We start from the raw sequence: 20,094 nt of genomic DNA on the forward strand, positions 1-20,094 counted from the left end.
CCTCACGAATCTGAGCAGGATGATGTTTTCCCTGAGTGCCCCGACGCAGCCGGAGAAGCCCAGGATGAACATGATGGCACCCACCACCACGAAGATCAGCACAGGGTCCACAGGGACATTGGCCACCTTCGTAATGTTGTCAAACGTGCCCTGATGGGTAAGGTAACAAAAGGTTAGGCGGCCGACCTCAGACTGAGGACGAAGCATGACGCTTTTTGGGCAGCTAATAGTGTAGTGCAGCTTCGCTACAGCTTGCGTATTCAGCCAAGCACAACGGGCCACCCCTACTCTTTTCTGTATGTGCAGAGGCTTGATGCCATAAGCTCCCTCATACACAGGGCCGCCTACTTGACGTCTCCACCAGAAGGACGATCCAACTCTTTTCCAGTCGTACCAAGGCCCAAGACGGAATTTGAACAAGAAATAAGCTCAAACTTTACGACAGGAAAGGATGAGCAGGTTTAACATTCTCAAAATAAACACATAAACTATTTCAATTTTCTGGCATTGATCATAAGCTTTGAACGACCAGAGTATCAGCGAAAAATCATCAATCTTTAGCAAAATGCATCGCTTGGAGAAACTGGCCAAAAAACTTCACAATGCAATTTCAATGGCAGGCTTCCTGGCTTGGTATTTATGTTGAATCTGGAGGGTAGAAATAATACGTTAGTGCAAATAACACCTTCGGTGCACTTATGGGAAAGATAATTGAAAGGGGGAGTCCTAGCCATCTGAAAAGACCAGTGCCTAGAGGAAACAAGGTTGGCCTAGATTTCTTACACCATGGGTCAGCACTAGAATTGGATTTTCTTTCTCTCAATTTACAGAACACAGGAACAGTGCTGGTTTAATCAGCAATGCTGTAAAGGTGAAAGAAATAAGGTTAAGATTCCTATGGGGAAAAACATGAATAGCTTCTTATTTCATGAACATCATTCCATCTGTGTTCATTCTACAGCAGTTTTACATGTACATTTAAACTAGCCACTCAGACATATATAATTGAGTATATGTAGTACAGTCAAACCTGTCCAAAAAGACCACTTCGGGCACTGAGAAATTTAGTCTATGTGGACAGGAAATCACTATACTATAGACAGGATTCTTAATGCTTGTGTCATGGATGGAAATAAGGGACCACCAAAAATGGTCCTTATTAAGAGGTGTTCACTTTTACAGGTTTGACTGTAATTTCAACACTAGACAGTCTGTTTCATCATTGTTCAAACCACAGTGTTGGAACTATTTTTTTCAAACCGAGGTTGACATCCACCTAAATATCACTGGGGACAAACCTGGTGTAAAGTGACTGCTCATTAATTCTGCAAAAACCACTAATTGGAAGTCTGGACAAATTGAGTTACACCTCTCAGAAGGCTCTTTTCAAGCCGTACCATCTTAGAAGGAAGATAAAAACAGGCAGAAAGTTTACCTTTTCAAACCATGCCCAGAGTCCTATGCCCAGAATGAAGCCTCCTGCCAACTGTAAAATATAAGACAAATAATAATTAATTGTTATATATAAATCACTGTACAAAATGTAGAAATAAACACAATGTCAGTGTACTGGTTTCACTAACACAGAAGGGACATACTACTGTGAATTAATTTTCTTTCCTTTGAAACTATAAAAATGTTCAAGGTGATTTTACTTTTGCGGTGGCGACTGAGTGTCATGGGAGTCTAGAAACCTAGGTAAACTAACTAGGATACCATCCAGGCTACCCTACACTGCGAAATCATGATCATGACACCACGAATATGCGTTTCCATTGTATTACTACTGTACTATGGAATTTCCACCGTGAACTTAAAACACAGCAAAAACCTCCTGACCCTTCCTACCGCGAAACCATGTCTCCATGAAAAATAATGAGTTTACAATGTACAGTATCAGTTGTGAGCTAAATCCTTCGGGCACCAAACATCGCAGTGCTTATTGTATGGTCCTACCTAATACCCATTTGAATGAAACACTCCACCAAGCCTTTAATGTAGTCACCTGTCCTGAACCCATTTCCCATGGGACCCCAAACCCACTCCCCCATCCCTACACCATCCAGAGATCACAATCTAGTCAATAATTGATCAGAATAAGAAGCCTGGACTCAGCTTGCAGAGCAGTAACTAGACCTTGGCGTTCATGTGAGGAATGATGCTTCCATTTCTGCGCACACTTTAATAGATGATTACAGATGGGCTATTGGATTTCCAATACCACTGTACACGTAGGAGGACAGTCAAAACAGTATTGCTGAGCACACTGCTACTGAACGTCGTGATTTTCTAAATCAAGCAACCAACTGTTCCACCAAGATAATATTTCTGAAGAAAATCGCAATTCAATGACATCATGAAGTTAGGCAAGCAGTAAAACAAGTCCATTCTAGAGTGCAATGCAAACAAAATTTCTATATCAAATTACAGACAATGTATACTGACATATACATATGCATTCTGATTTTCATAGAAAGAAAATGATAATCGAGGTAGTAAAAGGAAAAGGGTAATCATTGAACGATCGAGCTGGATCAACCACAGAACAGATTCTACACATTACACTGGCGCAATTAGAGAGGCAATTTGGGGCCATAAATCTATCAGACTTATCCCTGCTTTATTTGGCTGCTAATGGTAAATTTTATACCCCAGTAGACTTACCAGCATCTATGGAACTTTATAGCTTGGTAATAATCTTAAAAAGGCTAATTAAGTATGTCGTATACACACCGAGCATCGTGATCACCATAATGCACTCACAACCTTCATAACGGGGCTAATACTAGTAATAGCATTTGCATACTGAATCTCTTTTTGTAATGTATTTGCTATGTCTTTCTTAACAATCTTCTTCCAGTATTGTTTTTAATTTGCTGCCCATAATTCTACATTAAGTACCTTTCATTTTGATTCTAACCCTAAGCATTTAATTAGTGCCCTTACGGCCTAAAAAAAAGATATTCTGTTTCCGACTACCCTACCTACCCTAGCGAAAATGAGCCAACCCTAGCCTTTTTGGGGGGTTGACCACTGGTAAGGCACATACAATTTTTGATCTGAGTGCTGAAAAAAAACAATTCCAAGTAATCTTTAAAATTTTCTTACCTACGAAGACTAATTTTTTCAGGGCCTTCATCGGACATACAACATCCATTTTCCTAGGCCTAACTAACTGTGTTAAGCCTAGGAACTAACTTGTGCTGGCCCCACACGTAATGAATTCCTTTACAACCCCTACTTACAGAGGATAACACACCCAGGTGTACCAGGATGGGGGAGTGATGCATGGAACACTAAAAGGAGAAATGTTCGCCAGGATCTAATTTTGCGGTAGGGAGCAAATGCAGTGTCCGCAGTTGTTTTAAGTTCGCGGTTGAGACAATGGGGTAGGCGGGCAGAAGACAGAACAAAATTTTTGCAGTGGTTTTAACTACAGTCAAACCTGGTCTAATGACCACGTCCAAAAGACGACCATCGGCTCAAGACGACCGATTTCGGTCGGTCCCGATTTTTTTCCCCATAGACACAAGCATTAAGCAATGTGTAAAAGACGACCGCCTGTCTTGTGTGACCGCGACCAGCCCCAATCTGGACCGAAAGCGACCAAAATGTTACCGAAGACGACCGCGTCATTTCCAATGTGTGGCGGCGTCGGTTATTATGCTAAGTTGCCGGAAATCACGGTTGGTCGGCATGTTTCGCTGCGCGGAAAAATCAAAATGGCGCTCGTGGTCATAGGTCATCGGGAATACTCTACTATTATGTGGGTGGGACTATAGTGTGCGGTGTGATTTACCGTACATTTAATTGCACAAAATGTTAACTTATTTCATCAAAGACAATCTTTGAATAAAGGAAATATGTATCCATACATCATATTTTATTTGTAACATTTCATTCCGTAGATAACATTTTTTTTAACACAATGCTCGCCTATGCTTCAAGTGAAGTGTCCCAAGTAAACAACGTCTCGCTAGAGGTATTTTGTCAGCAATTTTCTAGCGTTTTGGCGGTTTTGGACATTTAAAACCCACATCAGGAGCAAAAACAAAACATGCACGATATTTTCATGGATAACATTGCTATAAAGAGCCAGTATTTTCTCTGCGGCGCTGCCGATCTTGAAAGAATGCTCTCGAACCTTTCTGCTAAAACCCAAGCCGCCATTTTTTTTCGGCCACGCCGGCGAATTCTTTTACACAAAGAACCTTGTCGGAAAAATACAAACGCCGGCTCGTGATTATTAACTTGAAAGAAAGGTTGGTAGACAACTCGGGCACCAATTGAACCGACCAAGGGCACAATAACATTTGATTTTCCATGGTGCCTTGATTCCAAGCCAAGCTTATGATTGCACTGTACTGATTTTCTTTGAAGAACAAAGGAAATGGCGACCAAGGTTTCAGACAACTCTCTAGCTAGTGCTTTAAAAAGGGTCGTTTTCAAGCGGGGTTCAGTTCTTTTCGTACAAACACGATGGCGAGCAAACCGAAGTTGGAGAAGAAGACGTTGACGTTGGGAGAGAAGATTGAGGTGATCCGGCGGTACGAGAAAGGTGGGGTTGGAGCGCGTGGCCTTGCCCAGGACTTCGGCGTGGGGAAGACTCAGATTCAGAACATTATCAAGAGGAAACGCGAACACATCGAAGATTACGAGAACAACGCTCCAACCAGCAAGCGGAGGAACGTCCGACAGACGGGAAATGAGGGAATCAACCAGCTGTGTTGGGAGTGGTTTTGCGACATGAAAAAGCGGGTTGTGGAAATCTCCGGACCCATGCTACAAGAACAGGCCTTGAAGTTTGCTGAGCAGCTGGGAGTGCACGAATTCAAAGCGTCTACTGGGTGGCTGGACAGTTTTAAGAAACGCCACAACATCAAAGGCAACACTATGGTGGGTGAGAGCGCTGGTGTTAGTAGCACAGTTGTTGACGATTGGAAAGAGAAGCTTCAGCACATAACAGCTGGTTATGCCCCTGAGGACATTTACAATATGGATGAGTCGGGACTTTTCTACCGAACAACATCCAGGAAGACTTTGGCTGTGAAGGGAGAGCAGTGCAGTGGTGGAAAGCAGGCCAAAGACCGTCTCACGCTCGTCCTGTGTGCCAGCATGGCCGGAGGGAAAGAGAAACCTCTCATCATCGGAAAATCGGCGAAACCCAGGTGCTTCAAGAACGTCAACATGTCAGCCTTGCCCGTGACTTACACCAACAACTCGAAGGCCTGGATGACATCGGACTTGTTCAAAAAATGGCTGAAGAAGCTGGACCAGAAGATGGGTAGACAAGGTCGCAAGATCTTGCTGCTTTTGGACAATGCCCCTAGCCATCCGGACGTCACACTCAACAACATCGAACTCAAGTTCTTTCCGCCAAACACAACATCCCGACTGCAGCCCATGGATCAGGGAATCATCCAAACCGTCAAGCTAAAGTATCGCAAGCGACAACTGAGAAGAATCCTACAGGAGCTGGAAAACAACAAGGAGCTGACAGGCACACAGGCCGCCAAGAGTCTAACCGTCCTGCAGGCCGTGCAGTTTGTGGGAGCGGCCTGGCGGGAGACGTCGGAGGAAACGATCCTGAAGTGCTTCCGGAAGGCTGGCTTCAGTGAAACTCCAGGTAAGTTTTACACCCCTTCCTTTTTTCCTTTTTTGTTTGTTTGTTAATTCTTATTTTACTATGATGTAAAGAATGTTCTCCGTGTGTGTTTCCAAATGCATTTTTTAATCTTGTAAGCATTGATGACGCACAGGCACTATTCAATCGGTAACCATGTAAATGTGCAATTTTCTTATTTTTGTCTCTTTTGTACATTTTTGTAGCAGAAACAACTGAGACTTCTGATGCTGACGAGAGTGAAGCTGGAATGGAGGAGCTTGCCCAGGAGCTCTTCGGCTGCAACTTTCAGGAGCTGGCTGAAATCGACGAGGACCTGGCGACCTGCAACACCGAGGTGCGTGACTGGGACAGAGATGCCTCTACCCTGCTGGAGGAGCTGCAGGATGAGGAGAGGGATGATTCCGATGAAGAAGAAGAGGTTGTTCAGGCTAGCATCAGTAGCAGGGTTCCAAACTTGAACAGTCTTGTTAGCTTGATGTCAGATATCAAGAACCTATGTGCTGAAGAAGGGTTGGGAGAGCTGTTAGATGTGTTTGATCAGGCAGTTGACATGCTCAGCACCGTTTGGAGCCAGAGAAGACTGGCAGGAAGGCAGACTAAGATTGATCAATTCTTTAAGACTAAGTAAATTGTTCAAGACCTAGTGATGAAAGATGTATAAACTTTACAATGTATGTTAAGTATGTAATGTATGTACATGTATGTAACATTTGATCAGTTTTGTATGGACCTAATTTATGTAATATGTCTAGAATGTAAAACTCATGTAAAGTACTTTGCACCACATATAATTAAACACCATTAACTTTGAAATTTGTGTGTCTGTCGTATCTTGTCATTTTGCATTATTTCTAAGAAGACCACTTGTCTAAGATGACCACTTTAGTTAGGTCCCCAGGGTGGTCGTCTTAGACTATTATAACAACTGGCATTCTGAGATATGTTCTCAAACCATTAACATCCTTTGATTAACCTCCACAAACGTATCCTTTGATTACCAACACATCTATAATATATATTCTTTCCAACTATATACTTTATAAAGGTACACAAAGGTTTTGTTTGTTTGTTCGTTCAGACCCTTTAAGTGTACTATGATGTAGGGCAGCATGTAGAAATCCTTACTGTTTCTGTAGAACAGTATATCTTTATAGGGAGGGTTTGCTTAGCCCTAAAACGTGTTCGAGGCACCTCCTCGATCACGGAACCCCCATTTTACGTACCTTCCGAAAAACGGCCGCAGCCCCGACTGAGATGTCCCCAACCCAGGATTGAACCAGGGTCTCCCAGTTACCAACTACATGTAATTGGAACCAGGAGCTCAACTGTGAGACTGCTACCAGTTGAAATAGAGGGACATCCCTATATATGAAGGTGGCAAGGTAAAAATCTTCTTTCATAAGGGCACAAGGACATCCCTAAATTGAACAGATCTGAAGGAATATAAATGTTTCGTTTCCCGGCTCACGACACTTCAAAAGATCAGACACAACTTATCATAAATCTCGGACACAAGGACGTCCCCACAATTGAGCAAAAGGAAAATAAATGTTTAGCTTCCCCGCTCGCGACATTTCATAACATCTGAAGTATCTTACCATAAATCTTTGGATCAAGGAAAATATCAAGGTGCCATCGTGCTTCCAACCGTCAGTTTGATATGAGCCGGATGACATATTACGTCCCCATGGTTCCCACTCACCTCTGACCTTTTCCTATGAGTCATCTTCGTCCTGCACCCATGATCAGGCATCTATATTACATTTACTGGCATTCAAAGCCATTATTTGTACATCTGCAGAACCTCTGAGATACTGCCGCACAAAGCGGGTTATCCATAACCTTTCCCAATTTGTGAGGGATATCATTCCGACTGCCGGACCAACATCTATCACTCCGAGTGGTTCTGATGTCATACAGCTAGGCTGGATTTGAGTTAGGAACCCCAGGGTTGTTGATGCTATTTTGTAGCTGTCAGCACAAATCGGCTGGGGGAAGTTTGAAGCGTACACTGGTGAAAAATTGATACTGGTGAGATGTACACGAGAATCTATCCGCCTGAAGTATGTAACCTATTTTTGGACACTATCCTGGCTGACAGAGCAATTTGCCATTAAATATATAGAAAGCCGGAAACTACTTCCTCACTCCTTTTCTAACCTTCTACCTGCTAAGCCTTTCGGCACAAAACCTCTCTTGGTTACAGGGAACTTATACAGCAAGGAAAAGGTGAATAGTTTTGATTTAATGACAGCAGTTAAATCATACAGTAGTATTGTCATTGTGATATTTTATTTCTTTGGTACAAGCTTTTGATTTGAAATATGCACCGTATTGCCGGTATATATTGATATCTAATACCATTTTCAAATTTTCTCAAATTTTGCTAATCTCCAAGCAGATGTTCGGTCGGAAGATGATGTGTTCTGAATCTGATTGCCTGGATTTCTCAGACAAACAGGCTTCTCTGACAGCTATTACCTAAACCAGGGAAGACTGGCTGTCAGAAAACCCCATCAGAAAATGTTAGGACTAGGACTAGTAGGAGTTTCAACCCAAATATCTGCTTGGAGATTACTGTAATTTTTGTGGTGGCTTAATGTTTGCAATTTTTATGGTGATCATTTCAGTGCGAACTTAAAACCACTTGTGTTTCCATTACTATTACTATACTATTAAGTATGTAAATATAAGCCCTATCATGAAATTACATGTATCTTTTAGCCATAGCGAACACTCCATTTTGTCCTTACTGCAAATCACTGCAAAGTTAAAGGCATTTACACTACATTTTTTGTCTTTTAAACGTTTACTGGCCATTTGTAACCATAATCATATTTACCAACACTTTTACAAGTTTTAGATGTTTATGCCAAATATTCAACCCTTACTTATTTACAACATTACTACATACATTCAATCTTCCAAACACAAAGGCAGCCCATTTATATTCCTACCATGTATCTACTGGGTTGTAGGTCACTGCCATAATTCTGACAAATGGGAGTCATTCTGGCCCTCCTCACCCCCTGTCCAGTTTATCACTCCCAGGTGATATATCTCGTTTGTAGTTTCATGGATGCCATTGCACTCGCCTTCAGTCACCATAGCTACTGACTGAACTGAATCTTGTAGCAGTCTTACAACATATCTCTAGAATCAATGGACATTAGTGTGCATTTGCAGTAAAGGCTGATGTTGAAGTTGATTCTAAGAGAAGCTGTAAGGCAAGTGGTTCATGGTCTTAAGCCCCCGTCTCAAGTACGAAATTCAGCTCGGCCGACGTGCTGGCGAGCTTCAAATGTGCATTTTCGGCCGAAGTACGGGCGATGTCCTGTCGATTACGCGGGCTTTGGGCGATTTTTAGAAATAAAAGTTGATCCAAATATTGGCCTTTTGCCAGGTTAGTCGATACTGACTTCGCCCATGTCCAAGAGATGGTACCATCTCATGGGGGATTTTTAGTTTTTAGTGTTCGAAAGACGTCGCCCGAGATTTTCATTGGAAAATACGGTCGACGCTCGGGCGATTTTGAAATTCGGCGAGCTTTGGGCGATCTACAAAGTCGGCCGACGCTCGCATGAATTGTGACGCCGGCTTTAGCAGCGTGCGTAGTCCAGTGGGTAGTGACCCTGCCTCTGGACTGTGAATTTGAAGTCATGAGTTTGAATCTCGGCAGTGTTGCTCACCAGACATACACGCTACTGGAAAGGGTTGCAGTCCTCAAGAGAGCACAGTAGCCTACGTAGTCACCAGTCAAAGTATCTAGACATGTGAGGTTTTCAATAAGCTTTAAGACAGAAAATAACTGTCTACATGGACATATGGGATATTCCATGGCTGTACATTGGTCATGATTTTTCAGACATTGTACATGTAGGTATGGCAAAGTCGGAACAATGCTGATTGGTTCATTTCATACCAGGTAAAGACATGTAAGTTTTCATACTGGTATCATAACCATTAATGGAGTTGTATGGACTTAAGAAAGTATGTTTTCATCCATTTGAGGCCATAAAGCTCTGATTTTTGGACGAAAGGGTGGAAATTTTTGTCTGTCTACATGCTGTAATCTACCTGACATTGTGTATTTATCATTCTATGTACCTCAGAGTACATGTACCGAAGGGCACTGCACCACATTTGCATGGTCGTCTATTTCTCTATTTTCTGTACCTCTACATAAAGATTCAGAAAAGTTTATGATACGATGACTGTATCATAAGATCTATCCTGGCTGCCTGCTATTTTCTGTACCTCTACATAAAGATTCAGACAAGTGTATGATACAATGACTGTAGTGTAACATAAGATCTATACTGGCTGCCTGCCATCAGGGTTTCCAATGATTGGTGTGTTACTTGATAAAGGTTTTCTGGATGTGTTGTTATGGACACCCTGTACTTATCATTAGTACATGGCAGGGCCAGCTGGTTTGTGCATTGACTTCTGATGATTTGTAAATCAGACATTCACACATGGCATGTAATACACACTAAAACCATTCCTGTATGGAATGTGCAGGTCTCTAAACTGTTCCAAGCAGTTTTTGATTTTTTGTGGGGCTTCCTATTTTGTCTGGGTTTTCTTTATGTCGCCAAGCCAAATGAAGCATAAAAAAAGATAACAAAAACACCCAAAAATATGTCAAACCTCTGCTTGGAAAGCCAGTACCGTTACAGACAAAACCTGTCTACAAAATAAAATAAACGTGAGGTTAAGATGACAAAAGTTAAAATACAATGTGCGTAATTCATACAAGTTTGCAATTTTCAACATGATGCAAAATGTACCCGTGTGCATGTACAAAGGGTCCCTGTAATAGTCTACCTTTGTATTTTGAAAGTAAACAGAGAGCTGCCAGGGTAACTGTTTGTATCATGGTTACAGCGGCTTCTGTTATTCCCACAACAATTTTACATCTCCAGATCTAAAAGTTGCAAGAAAATGCAATTAGAGACACATGATATGAGTAGTTTGAGCTTTGTTCTTTGTTAGTCTTTTCTTTTCTGGGCAAGGCTACATATGAATTATGATGTTTACATTTGCAGTACCCAGACATAATATGATGAAATGCATTACAAAGGATGTTCATTCAAAACCCTTTCCAAGAAAAACAATCGAAAGCTGAGGCAAATGCCCAGACAAAGAGCCAGCAAAACAAGGAAATTGTCCACACATGCATACACAAACATGGTGACGCACACAAGTGCCACAACACAGAACCACACCCTGTCTGTGTACATAAACAGATTATACCTGTAGCTAGGCTGCTGACGCAGTTGAGCAAAATGAGGGTATGAATCGAGAAGCCATAACGGGTGGTAATGGGAACTTCACTGTAGCTGCTACCGAGCAAGGTCGCAGGGATGATTGTTAGCAAACGTGTCTGGCCCACGCACAGAACAAGTCGTTAAGACACACATAAAATTTGTTTCATTTAATGGCAACTAGGGAATTAATGGCTTCATTCAAGGGATGACCAAAATGGACTTTCCAACAAGATTTGCATGGGGTGATAAAAGTAAAAGTTGTCAATGTAACAGTTATATTTCAAAGACAGACCTTTTGTATTTTGTCTATTTCTTTGTGGGATACCAAGCCTATCAGCTCACATTTGATTTACCTGCATAAAGGTGTTATGAAATTTTCATTCTTTAATCATTAAATACCAACGATACGATTTAAACAAACAAAACCAGTTACCAACTATAGAATATATACACTGTACATAGTATATATTAACCATAGACAAGAAACTATGGTGTGAAATGCTGTTTTGTTCTTGGCAATCTTTAAACAAACAGGAAAAAGTTAAATTTCAATTGAAAGTAGACAGCTGAAATGAGCCAAACAGGCTCGAGAGAATACATGTTGCACTACATAGAGGTTGCATGCAAAAGAAAACAATTTTAATCACTGACGAAAGGTAGTGCATGCTACCTGAAACATGACTGTTTCCAAAATTTATCGAGTTGCTTGAATAACTGTTACCTTGAGTATCTTATTACCTGGATGTTTAACCTTCATTGACGTATTCCATGTAATGTTCTGTTGTGTGTCAACAACACATGATACAGGTGTGCTGGGGCGTACCTGGCACAACTTGTACCTGGCGGCTTCTATGAATCAGCACAATCTCACAGAAGGAAGTAAATGCTTGAATGGGCACAGGTGTCGACTCCAGATAAACAGCATATGTACCTAAAACCTGAAACTAGTATTAGCATTACCAGAGGAACCTTCTAAAAACCTATCAGCTGTTATGACTTTGTGTAAGGCATACAAGTGTGTGCCTCAGATAATTTTGACTTTTTGAGTGCTTTTGCATCCTTAACCTGCTTAAAAAAAGTTGAATGATACGAAGAAGAGGCTGTGAAGAAGACTTGTCATGTTTGTGAAACTGAAGTGCATTTTGACTTTTGTTAAAGCCCAAACATAGGTCTATTGGTTCTTACAAAGGTCAACTACTTGCATATATGGAGTATTCAAATTAAGTATATACAGTACCTGCCACTTTGGAATAACAAAAAAGCATTACTAGTAGTAGTACAGTTTTTTTTGATCTGGGAAAAATATACGATTCACAATATAGAATTTCTTAATGTTACAGACATGTTTGTTGTATGTTCAAGAGGACAATCTTTGCAAAATCTTACGAGAAAGTCATTCCCATATATATATATATACCATAACACAGGAAGCCTAGAGTTGTATCGTGTCCACAAATACAACATGATAATTGATATTCAATATTGATTTGCTGGTAAACCTTCATACAAAGTGGAACCCACAAGAAGAAAGTATGGGCACAAACTACAACTATCAAGGACATGCAGCTTTGTCATTCACGATTGTTGAACATGCTCTATACAGTCTGTCAAGCAAGGACGATCAAGATCACATATTTGTAACGGCATCCCATTAGCTGAGTTACAATGATTTATCAAGGTTATTCTTCCCTTTGCATAATGCTTTTGTTATAGGCTTTTACAAGTTAAAAACAGTTTTATATTTTTTGGCATGCCAACACTGCAGTTAGAATCAAAGTTAAACATTCTCCGTACGTATGTCCTGATAACACAGAATTTATTGATTATGTGTAGGTGCATTGTTTTTTTGTACTACTTCAACTCTACAGAAAAACATCCAATTAGAAGATGGTCACCAAGGACAGTGCCAGCTATAGACCCACATGTAGACATTAATGCAGGGTGTTCATTTGTTCAATCAGTCCCTTGACTGTAGTGCCTAGTGGCAGCAAGTTTCCTTGCTGTTTCAGTAGCACCTATAATTTTACAGGGAGGGGTTGCAAGCCCTTCCTCGAACAAGGGACCCCATTTTACATCCCTTCCGAAAGATGGGTGCAGCCCCAATCGAGAAGTCCTCCCCAGGATTCAACTGGGTTCGCACTGTCACAGGTAGCAATTATTTGCCAAAGAACCAGGAACTCAACTGTGAGGTTTCTACCATTTGAGCAACATGTATAGTGACATCCCTAATGCTGGGTGTTTGTATTTGGTTAAACTTGAATGATGGTGTTAGAATGAGATCATAACCTAATACCTATACATAAAGTGATTTGGTTCCTATGTGCAGAATGATTTAAACAGAGGAGAAACCATAGTAAGAAAACAAAAGAGAAACAGAAACTTGAGATGAATTTCAACCATGGAGCAGTTCTTCGACAGAACAATTCTAGAATGATACAAAATGTACCAGGATAGTACTAGGAACAGGAGGGGGTTCTAATTTACAATAGACCCCTTTCCAAATACCGCGGCCATTTTGAATCCAGGCCGAGCGCATGTGGTTCGAGCGCGGGAAAAGTCAACACCCGGTAAGACCAAGCCAGCGGTAAGGCGTCCCCAATAGAAACCAGCGTTGAGTCATCTTCGGCGGCGAGATGTTCTCCTCCTCGGTGAAATCCATCCATATATTTGCATGGCACAAGTAGATGATATTGTTGTGGACACTTGGACTCGATATCGGCCAGTAAAATTGTGAATTTCTGCTCCTTTTCCACAGTTCCTGCCGGGATGTTGAACGCGCGCTACGGTGATCGGATGCTAATATGTTTACACCGCGTGCTTGTAGTTTCCCTAATAACGTTAGCTAAATTCGAGAAAAATCCCACAAAACATACACTTTTCGGGCTGGGATCCTTATAGCTACTTAGATAGACATATACAGAATTTTACCGGTTGTGACCGTAATTTTGGTCCATGCCAACGTCGCCTGGGAAAACACGCGTTGAGAGGGGGTCGTGTGTTCTGTCTAGCCTTTCTTTCTTTTCTGTCTAACTTTTCCTTTCTTTCTTGTTACATCGCCCCGCATGGCGATATTTGACATTTCCGCTGAATGCAATCCCACAAAAAAAGACGTGTAGGCTTGAGCTTAAGGTCATTTTTGTTTAGTCTCTACCAGACTAACCGCGCCGGCTACGGGGAGATCATTTGCCGGGGACTTTGGCCATGGAGGGTTGCAATATTGGACCCCATCTCCATAGCCGACCCCCTTCATACATTTGACTCTATTTGGCCAATTGCTACTACTTTCCCAGCAACCCGTGGAGACTGGTAGAGTCTAATTCTGGTTAGGAATTTAGCAGAATTTCAGCGGCTTCTTTTGACGAGTTTTCTGAAATATCAAAACCTAAAGTACGTGAGTGAAGATGGAGTGTTTTCACTTTGCGCCGTAATATCTTAATTTCCGTCGGATGATATTACAGAAACGTGAAAATATAGGCTTGAGGGCTTTTCGAGTATAGAAATTTGACGAAACTTCGGTGGCTCCTTTGACTTTGACGATATTTTAGTGCCAAGATTTGTTTGATGAAGTTCGTGAGTGAAGCAGGGGGCGTGTTTTCTTTGTAGCGTTTCATTACATCACTTTTCGCGGAAATATTTTCGATTTCCACAGGATGAAACTCCACAAAAAAAAGGAAAAATATCGGCCTTAGGTCCTTCCCTCCTCAAGTCAATATTATCTAACGTTTTTTGGGTTCCATCCGGTCAACAGATATCTGAAATATTGCCGCGCAAAATGATTTAAAGAAACGTCAGATACAGTGGAAAGCGCACCTTCACTCACGTACTTGGAGTCCGCAAGACTAAATTCTTGGAATCCGAAAAGATCGTCTAAAAGCCGCCGGAATGCTGCCAAATTTGTACCCAAAAGGACATTGAACTCAAGCCTATATCTTAATGTCTTTTTTGTGGGATTAAATTCAGCGGAAATGTCAGATATTGCTGAGCGAAGTCGATGTAACGCTGCACAGAAAACACGGCCCTCCCTCAAACTAATGTAATTTCAAGATGATGTTGGCATTGTCACGACAACCAAAAGGCCCAAGAGTCATACCTAAACTTAGCTACAAGGATCCCAGCCCGAAAAGTGTATGTTTTGTGGGATTTTTCTCGACTTAAGCTAACATTATTAGGGAAACTACAAGCACGCGGTGTAAACATATAAGCATTCGATCACTGCAGCGCGCGTTCAACATCCCGGCAGGAACTGTGGAAAAGGAGCAGAAATTCACAATTTTACTGGCCGACATCGAGTCCAAGTGTCCACAACAATATCATCTACTTGTGCCATGCAAATATATGGATGGATTTCACCGAGAAGGAGAACATCTCGCCGCCGAAGATGACTCAACGCTGGTTTCTATTGGGGACGCCTTACCGCTGGCTTGGTCTTACCGGGTGTTGACTTTTCCCGCGCTCGAACCACGTGCGCTCGGCCTGGATTCAAAATGGCCGCGGTATTTGGAAAGGGGTCTATTTACCAATGTTTGGGATTCACACACAGTGTAAGCACAAGATGCTTGTTTCCTGATCCTCTATTTAGTATTATGAATATCACATTTTACACATACTACTGTTTGTTTCGGAAGAGTTTTCTCACCATAACTTCAAGTAATGGAAACCATTCAAAAGGCCTTATAGTATACAGTACATTCACTGATCCTGGTTTGAAAGCTAGGCCATAATTAATACCTAAGGGAACTAAGGATAGCATCATCCCACTTTGGAACTTAATATTCTCCCATGGGAAGAGATGACCTCATAATCACCATGACTAGCCCCAGGGTACAGAACAACCTTGTAATTATGACTTAACAAGTCTTGGTTGAACTTGTACAGTAAGCTGGAAAATACCAGTACTGTTTGAATCATACGACCTAGACTGCTGGTAGTAAGAGTCACTACGCCTGCATAGACATTAGACACGATATGACATTCATTTCCACAAGATTTAACCTAATGTTGCGCATAGAAAAAATGGATCGCCCAAAGGTCAACTAATCTAGATGTAGTACACCGGGACACTTTGTCAAGGTGTAGCAACAGTAACGTCAATTATGCTGTAGAATTAATTTTGAAATCCAAGGCAGTATCTCGTCTGTCTTTATCAAGCACACTGTAATCTGGCAGCAACAGAAAGCCAGGAAAAGTCGCCGTCCAGGCACTTAACTGAAGGAATTATACGGCTTAAACCATGATTCGCTTCTGCAGTTTCGTGATAACATTGTGTTTCGGTATCATACTTTTCAGCTCGAATATACTGTCTAAGCAAGCTTACAAGGTCAACTTTAGCTTCAGACTTTGAACGGTATTGATGGTGCAGGGATCAAGTCTTTCTTACCTTAGAATTAATGAGGATGGATTCACTTAACATGTTCCACATTGAACTGATTGGTTTAGCATAATTTGCAACAGTATTCCATAACTGACAACTGTCAAAGCTGCAAAACAAGAACAAAGGCTACCGAGACGTTTCGCCGCCAAAATGTTACGCCACAAGGAATGTCAATGTTACGCTGCTACTTGTACACATGGGGTTCCGTTTAGGATTAGGGCAAAAATGTTTAAAATATGGATTTCAAACCTCAATGGCCTGGGCTAGAATCATGATGCACGAAGAATGATTTTTGTATGAATTTTGTGAGTCGTTCACATTGATGGTAAATTGTCCTGACAGCAAAACGTCCTGAAACCTAACAAAAAAGTCTCCTTCACATTTTAACTACTGTCCTTTCTGCTACCCTGAAAGTAAGTAAATGATAATTGATTTTGTAGGGTAGTAACCATAACACATCCTTCAAAATGATAATTCATGAGTCCTGCTCTTGGGCAAGTACCATAAACATTTATAACACACCCACGCTGTTTACAGTCGTGACTCGTGGCACCTTCAGGAAATTGTCTGCCTTGAAACTCCAGGCATTTCCAAATCCCATGGATCATGCATGTCTTACATATAACAGGGCTCGAAATACTGGGTGCATGATGTAAGTTGTACTTTAGTGCACCCAAATATGGAGCTGTGCACCTAATTTCTGACTGTGGGTACACCGGTACACCTAGATGACTAGGCTTTATGTTTATCTGTTACGTATGTTAAGGTACTGTAATTGTAAACAGTATATCCTTGACACTCAACTGTCAGAAAAGATAACAAAACCTATGTTGAAAATTTTTAAATTTCAGATTCAAGCTATGAAAAGAGAAAGTGTGATTTTGCTGCCATCCTACTTAATTCTATGTTGTGCACCCAACATTTGTCTATGCACCTATACCATTAGGTTCGGTACGCCAGCACGCCTATGATTATTTTTCCCAAAAATGAATTTTGAGCCCTGCATGTAGGATACCACCCCCCCCCCCACCTTCAAAGTGCTGTTGCAAAAATTATTAATCATCTTTTTAACGCAGAAATACGGGTTACACGTAACAATGGCTGTAGTTCTGGAGAAATAATTAGGCCTGCTGTTACAAAATGATGTTATTTGGTCCCTGTGGCTTGTAGATTTTGATAAAACATCGAAAAAACAAACCTACACTGCCTGTTAGAACTTATAGCGGGTCACTAAACACATCATAACATACAACACGAAAGGAAGAAAAATGTTGTTCGTCCGTGTACTCACCCAAAATATCACGTTGAAGCCAAAAACCAGGTACTTGACCAAGCAGCTCACTTCTGTGTCTCTGGCCATGGCTTGTAGCTTGGTCAGGAACCCATAAAACGTCAAAAAGAAGAGGAAAACGACGGCGATTTTCGCCCGAAAGGTTGACTCAGATCCTGCCTTTGCCGCTACTATTCATTCCTGGGAATGACTGAGTGCTGACGTCATCAACATGATGAGCGCTGGCAAACGACAACAACAATGACACCGCAGACGAGTGCTAAACGATCTGATATGTTTTATTTAAAAAAATTTTGAACAGAATTCTTCCAATAAATTTACTGCATTGGCAAAATAGTGTTTTATCAACACGAAAGGATATTATACAAAACAAACATCTGGATTCTCCTTGATTGGGTATTCACTTTTCAGTCTCATCATTGCATCAGCTGCAGTTTTTAGGAACATCGCTGAATGGGGCTGCTACACCACAAAATACATCTCCAGATTCACAGACTCAGTGCCCTTGATGCCCAACAAATTTTCATGTCACGCCATTGTACCTCGATGGGAAAAGTTCTCCATCATCAAACTTCCTGAAAATGTCATCATTCAAGTCAAATCAAATCGTTCAAATTAAATCAAATCTACTCAAATTCTGCTCCATTTTTCTTCTTGAATTACTCCCTCAACGGATGTTGAAGACAGGCTGAGCTCCTATTAAAGGCCAAGGAGGTTTAAATAGTTTTCCCTCCTTGCTAAGACCAAGCTGATTTGATTATATGAGGTGACTAGCTATAGTGGCTAAAAACTAACCACTAGCGGGTCAAAACTGAACCACTAGCAGGTTAAAACTGAACCACTAGCGGGTCAAAACTGAACCACTAGCAGGTTAAAACTGAACCACTAGCGGATCAAAATTGAACCACTAGCAGGTCAAAACTGAACCACAAGTGGGTCAAAACTGAACCACCAGCGGGTCAAAATTGAACTACTAGTCAATGGGGGTTATATCATAAATGATATCGTTTGGGCACCCCAAAACTAATGCAATCGTGCAAGTAAAAAAGGCTGGGCCAAAAAACGTTTCATTCATTATGAAATCTAAGTGGTCAGGGATGTTGAACAAATGACTGACCACACAGAATATGGTCAATAACTTTATACCAAACAATAAATTCTATATATTTGTTCGTTCACATCTTCTTGGAAGACTTTGCTCATGGTTCAAAATCCCTTTTCATCTAACTTCAAAGTTGTACTGATATATATGGACAAAAAATAAGAAAAAGGCATGCTATGACATTTAATCTGTTTTCCGACTGACGTTATATCTTGTTTGAAAATCTCATACTTGTGACATTTGGAAGCTACGTAAAGGCAAATGTAAATTATGCAAATGACCTAATTTGCATTCTATGTTAAGATAAGACTGTCATACTTTGGACAACTTCTGTTATTTGGATTGAGATGATGAACGGAAATAATTCATGCAAATGAGAACATTATTTGCATACTTGTTCAGAAACACTCATAATACCTCAGTCGAAATCAATTGGTGAAGGTATGAGGTCATGGAACTCTATTCTCTTTTTGAAATGATTTTTAAATGTGGCACAAAGAAAAAGAAATAACTAAATTTCTATGAGTAACTGGGTGTTGGGATGTTGCAGTACAGGAATGTCATACTTGTGGAGTTTGGAAGTTAAGTAGTAGTCAGGTGAAAAGTCATACAAATCGGGGATTTCGCATAATTGATTGGCAAACCTAATAGTTCAGTACTTCAATGAACTGCTAGGAACTGCTTTTTATCCATCCACTTAGCAGCCAGTGACATTGCTGATTGCACTTGATGCATTAACCGGTATAAAGTCGCCAACAAGGCAAAGAGAAGTAGCTGCATTGTATTGAAATGTTTTATCTAAGCGTTATCGATGAATACCGGGGTATTTAAAGTTTATGTTGTGTAAAACTAAGCTATGTTTTATGGTCTAAGGCCCACAACCAACCAAGAACACAAACTGGCGGGAATACACATTATGTTTAGTCAGCGGAAAGAGGCTGTCCTTGGGCAGAGGAGAACACTTCAAGGTCAGTCCACCAGATTGTGAGGTGAGGAAACCAATATGCGACGTCAAACATGGATCCTGTCAACCAAAGATGCATTGTGGACAAGGCATCATGGATGGCAATGTGAGTATATTATCGTCATGTTGCCTTTTGTTATTACCTTCGCAGAAGGCTATGTTTTCGCCATCCTTCGTGTGTGTGTGTCTCTCTGTGTACACGATAACTCGAGAATGCCTAGACGCATTGTCTTGATATCATTATTATGTATTTGGTATGTCATCTTGGCTAGATTTCTAAAATCGTTAGATTTTGAGCGGCTTTCTATGGTACTGCTGCAGAACGGTAGCTTTTGATATCTTGTGTTCTGGTTTGTGACATAGTTACTGAATCAATATGAAAAACGATGCTAACTAAGACACTGAGTATGGAAAGTCCTCCTGGTTTATTCATTCCAAAAGTCAGGCTACGAACATTTACATCTTTG

At 41.0% G+C, this 20,094-nt stretch overlaps 2 protein-coding genes across 4 annotated transcripts in view; one reads left to right on the plus strand and one right to left on the minus strand.

Moving 5' to 3' along the window:
- Positions 1-17,767, minus strand: part of LOC136448474 (tetraspanin-5-like) — a 29,370-nt gene extending 11,603 nt beyond the window's left edge. For 2 of the 3 annotated variants that reach the window (XM_066448044.1, XM_066448043.1), the window contains exons 1-3: positions 17,562-17,767; positions 1,436-1,486; positions 7-150 (exon numbers count right to left, since the gene is read on the minus strand). In XM_066448044.1, the coding sequence (XP_066304141.1) occupies positions 7-150; positions 1,436-1,486; positions 17,562-17,630 (264 nt within the window). In that variant the 5' untranslated portion in view covers positions 17,631-17,767. The remainder of the gene's footprint in view (positions 1-6; positions 151-1,435; positions 1,487-17,561) is intronic. The other variant, XM_066448042.1, reaches the window with a different exon arrangement.
- LOC136448575 (tigger transposable element-derived protein 4-like) lies at positions 3,447-6,412 on the plus strand. Its single transcript, XM_066448192.1, has 2 exons — positions 3,447-5,626; positions 5,830-6,412. Exons 1-2 carry the CDS (start codon positions 4,480-4,482, stop codon positions 6,252-6,254), a joined length of 1,572 nt encoding a protein of 523 aa, XP_066304289.1. The 5' UTR covers positions 3,447-4,479; the 3' UTR covers positions 6,255-6,412.
- Positions 17,768-20,094: the final 2,327 nt, after the last annotated feature.

This window comes from Branchiostoma lanceolatum, chromosome 14 (genome assembly GCF_035083965.1).
Source record: "Branchiostoma lanceolatum isolate klBraLanc5 chromosome 14, klBraLanc5.hap2, whole genome shotgun sequence".
NCBI lineage: Eukaryota > Metazoa > Chordata > Leptocardii > Amphioxiformes > Branchiostomatidae > Branchiostoma > Branchiostoma lanceolatum.

What these genes read in the sequence shown, in the direction of transcription:
- LOC136448575 (XM_066448192.1), top strand. Translation starts at nt 4,480, where the DNA reads ATGGCGAGCAAACCGAAGTTGGAGAAGAAGACGTTGACGTTGGGAGAG. An exon ending in TGGCTTCAGTGAAACTCCAG is followed by an intron (nt 5,627 to 5,829) that starts GTAAGTTTTACA and finishes ACATTTTTGTAG; the next exon opens with CAGAAACAACTGAGACTTCT.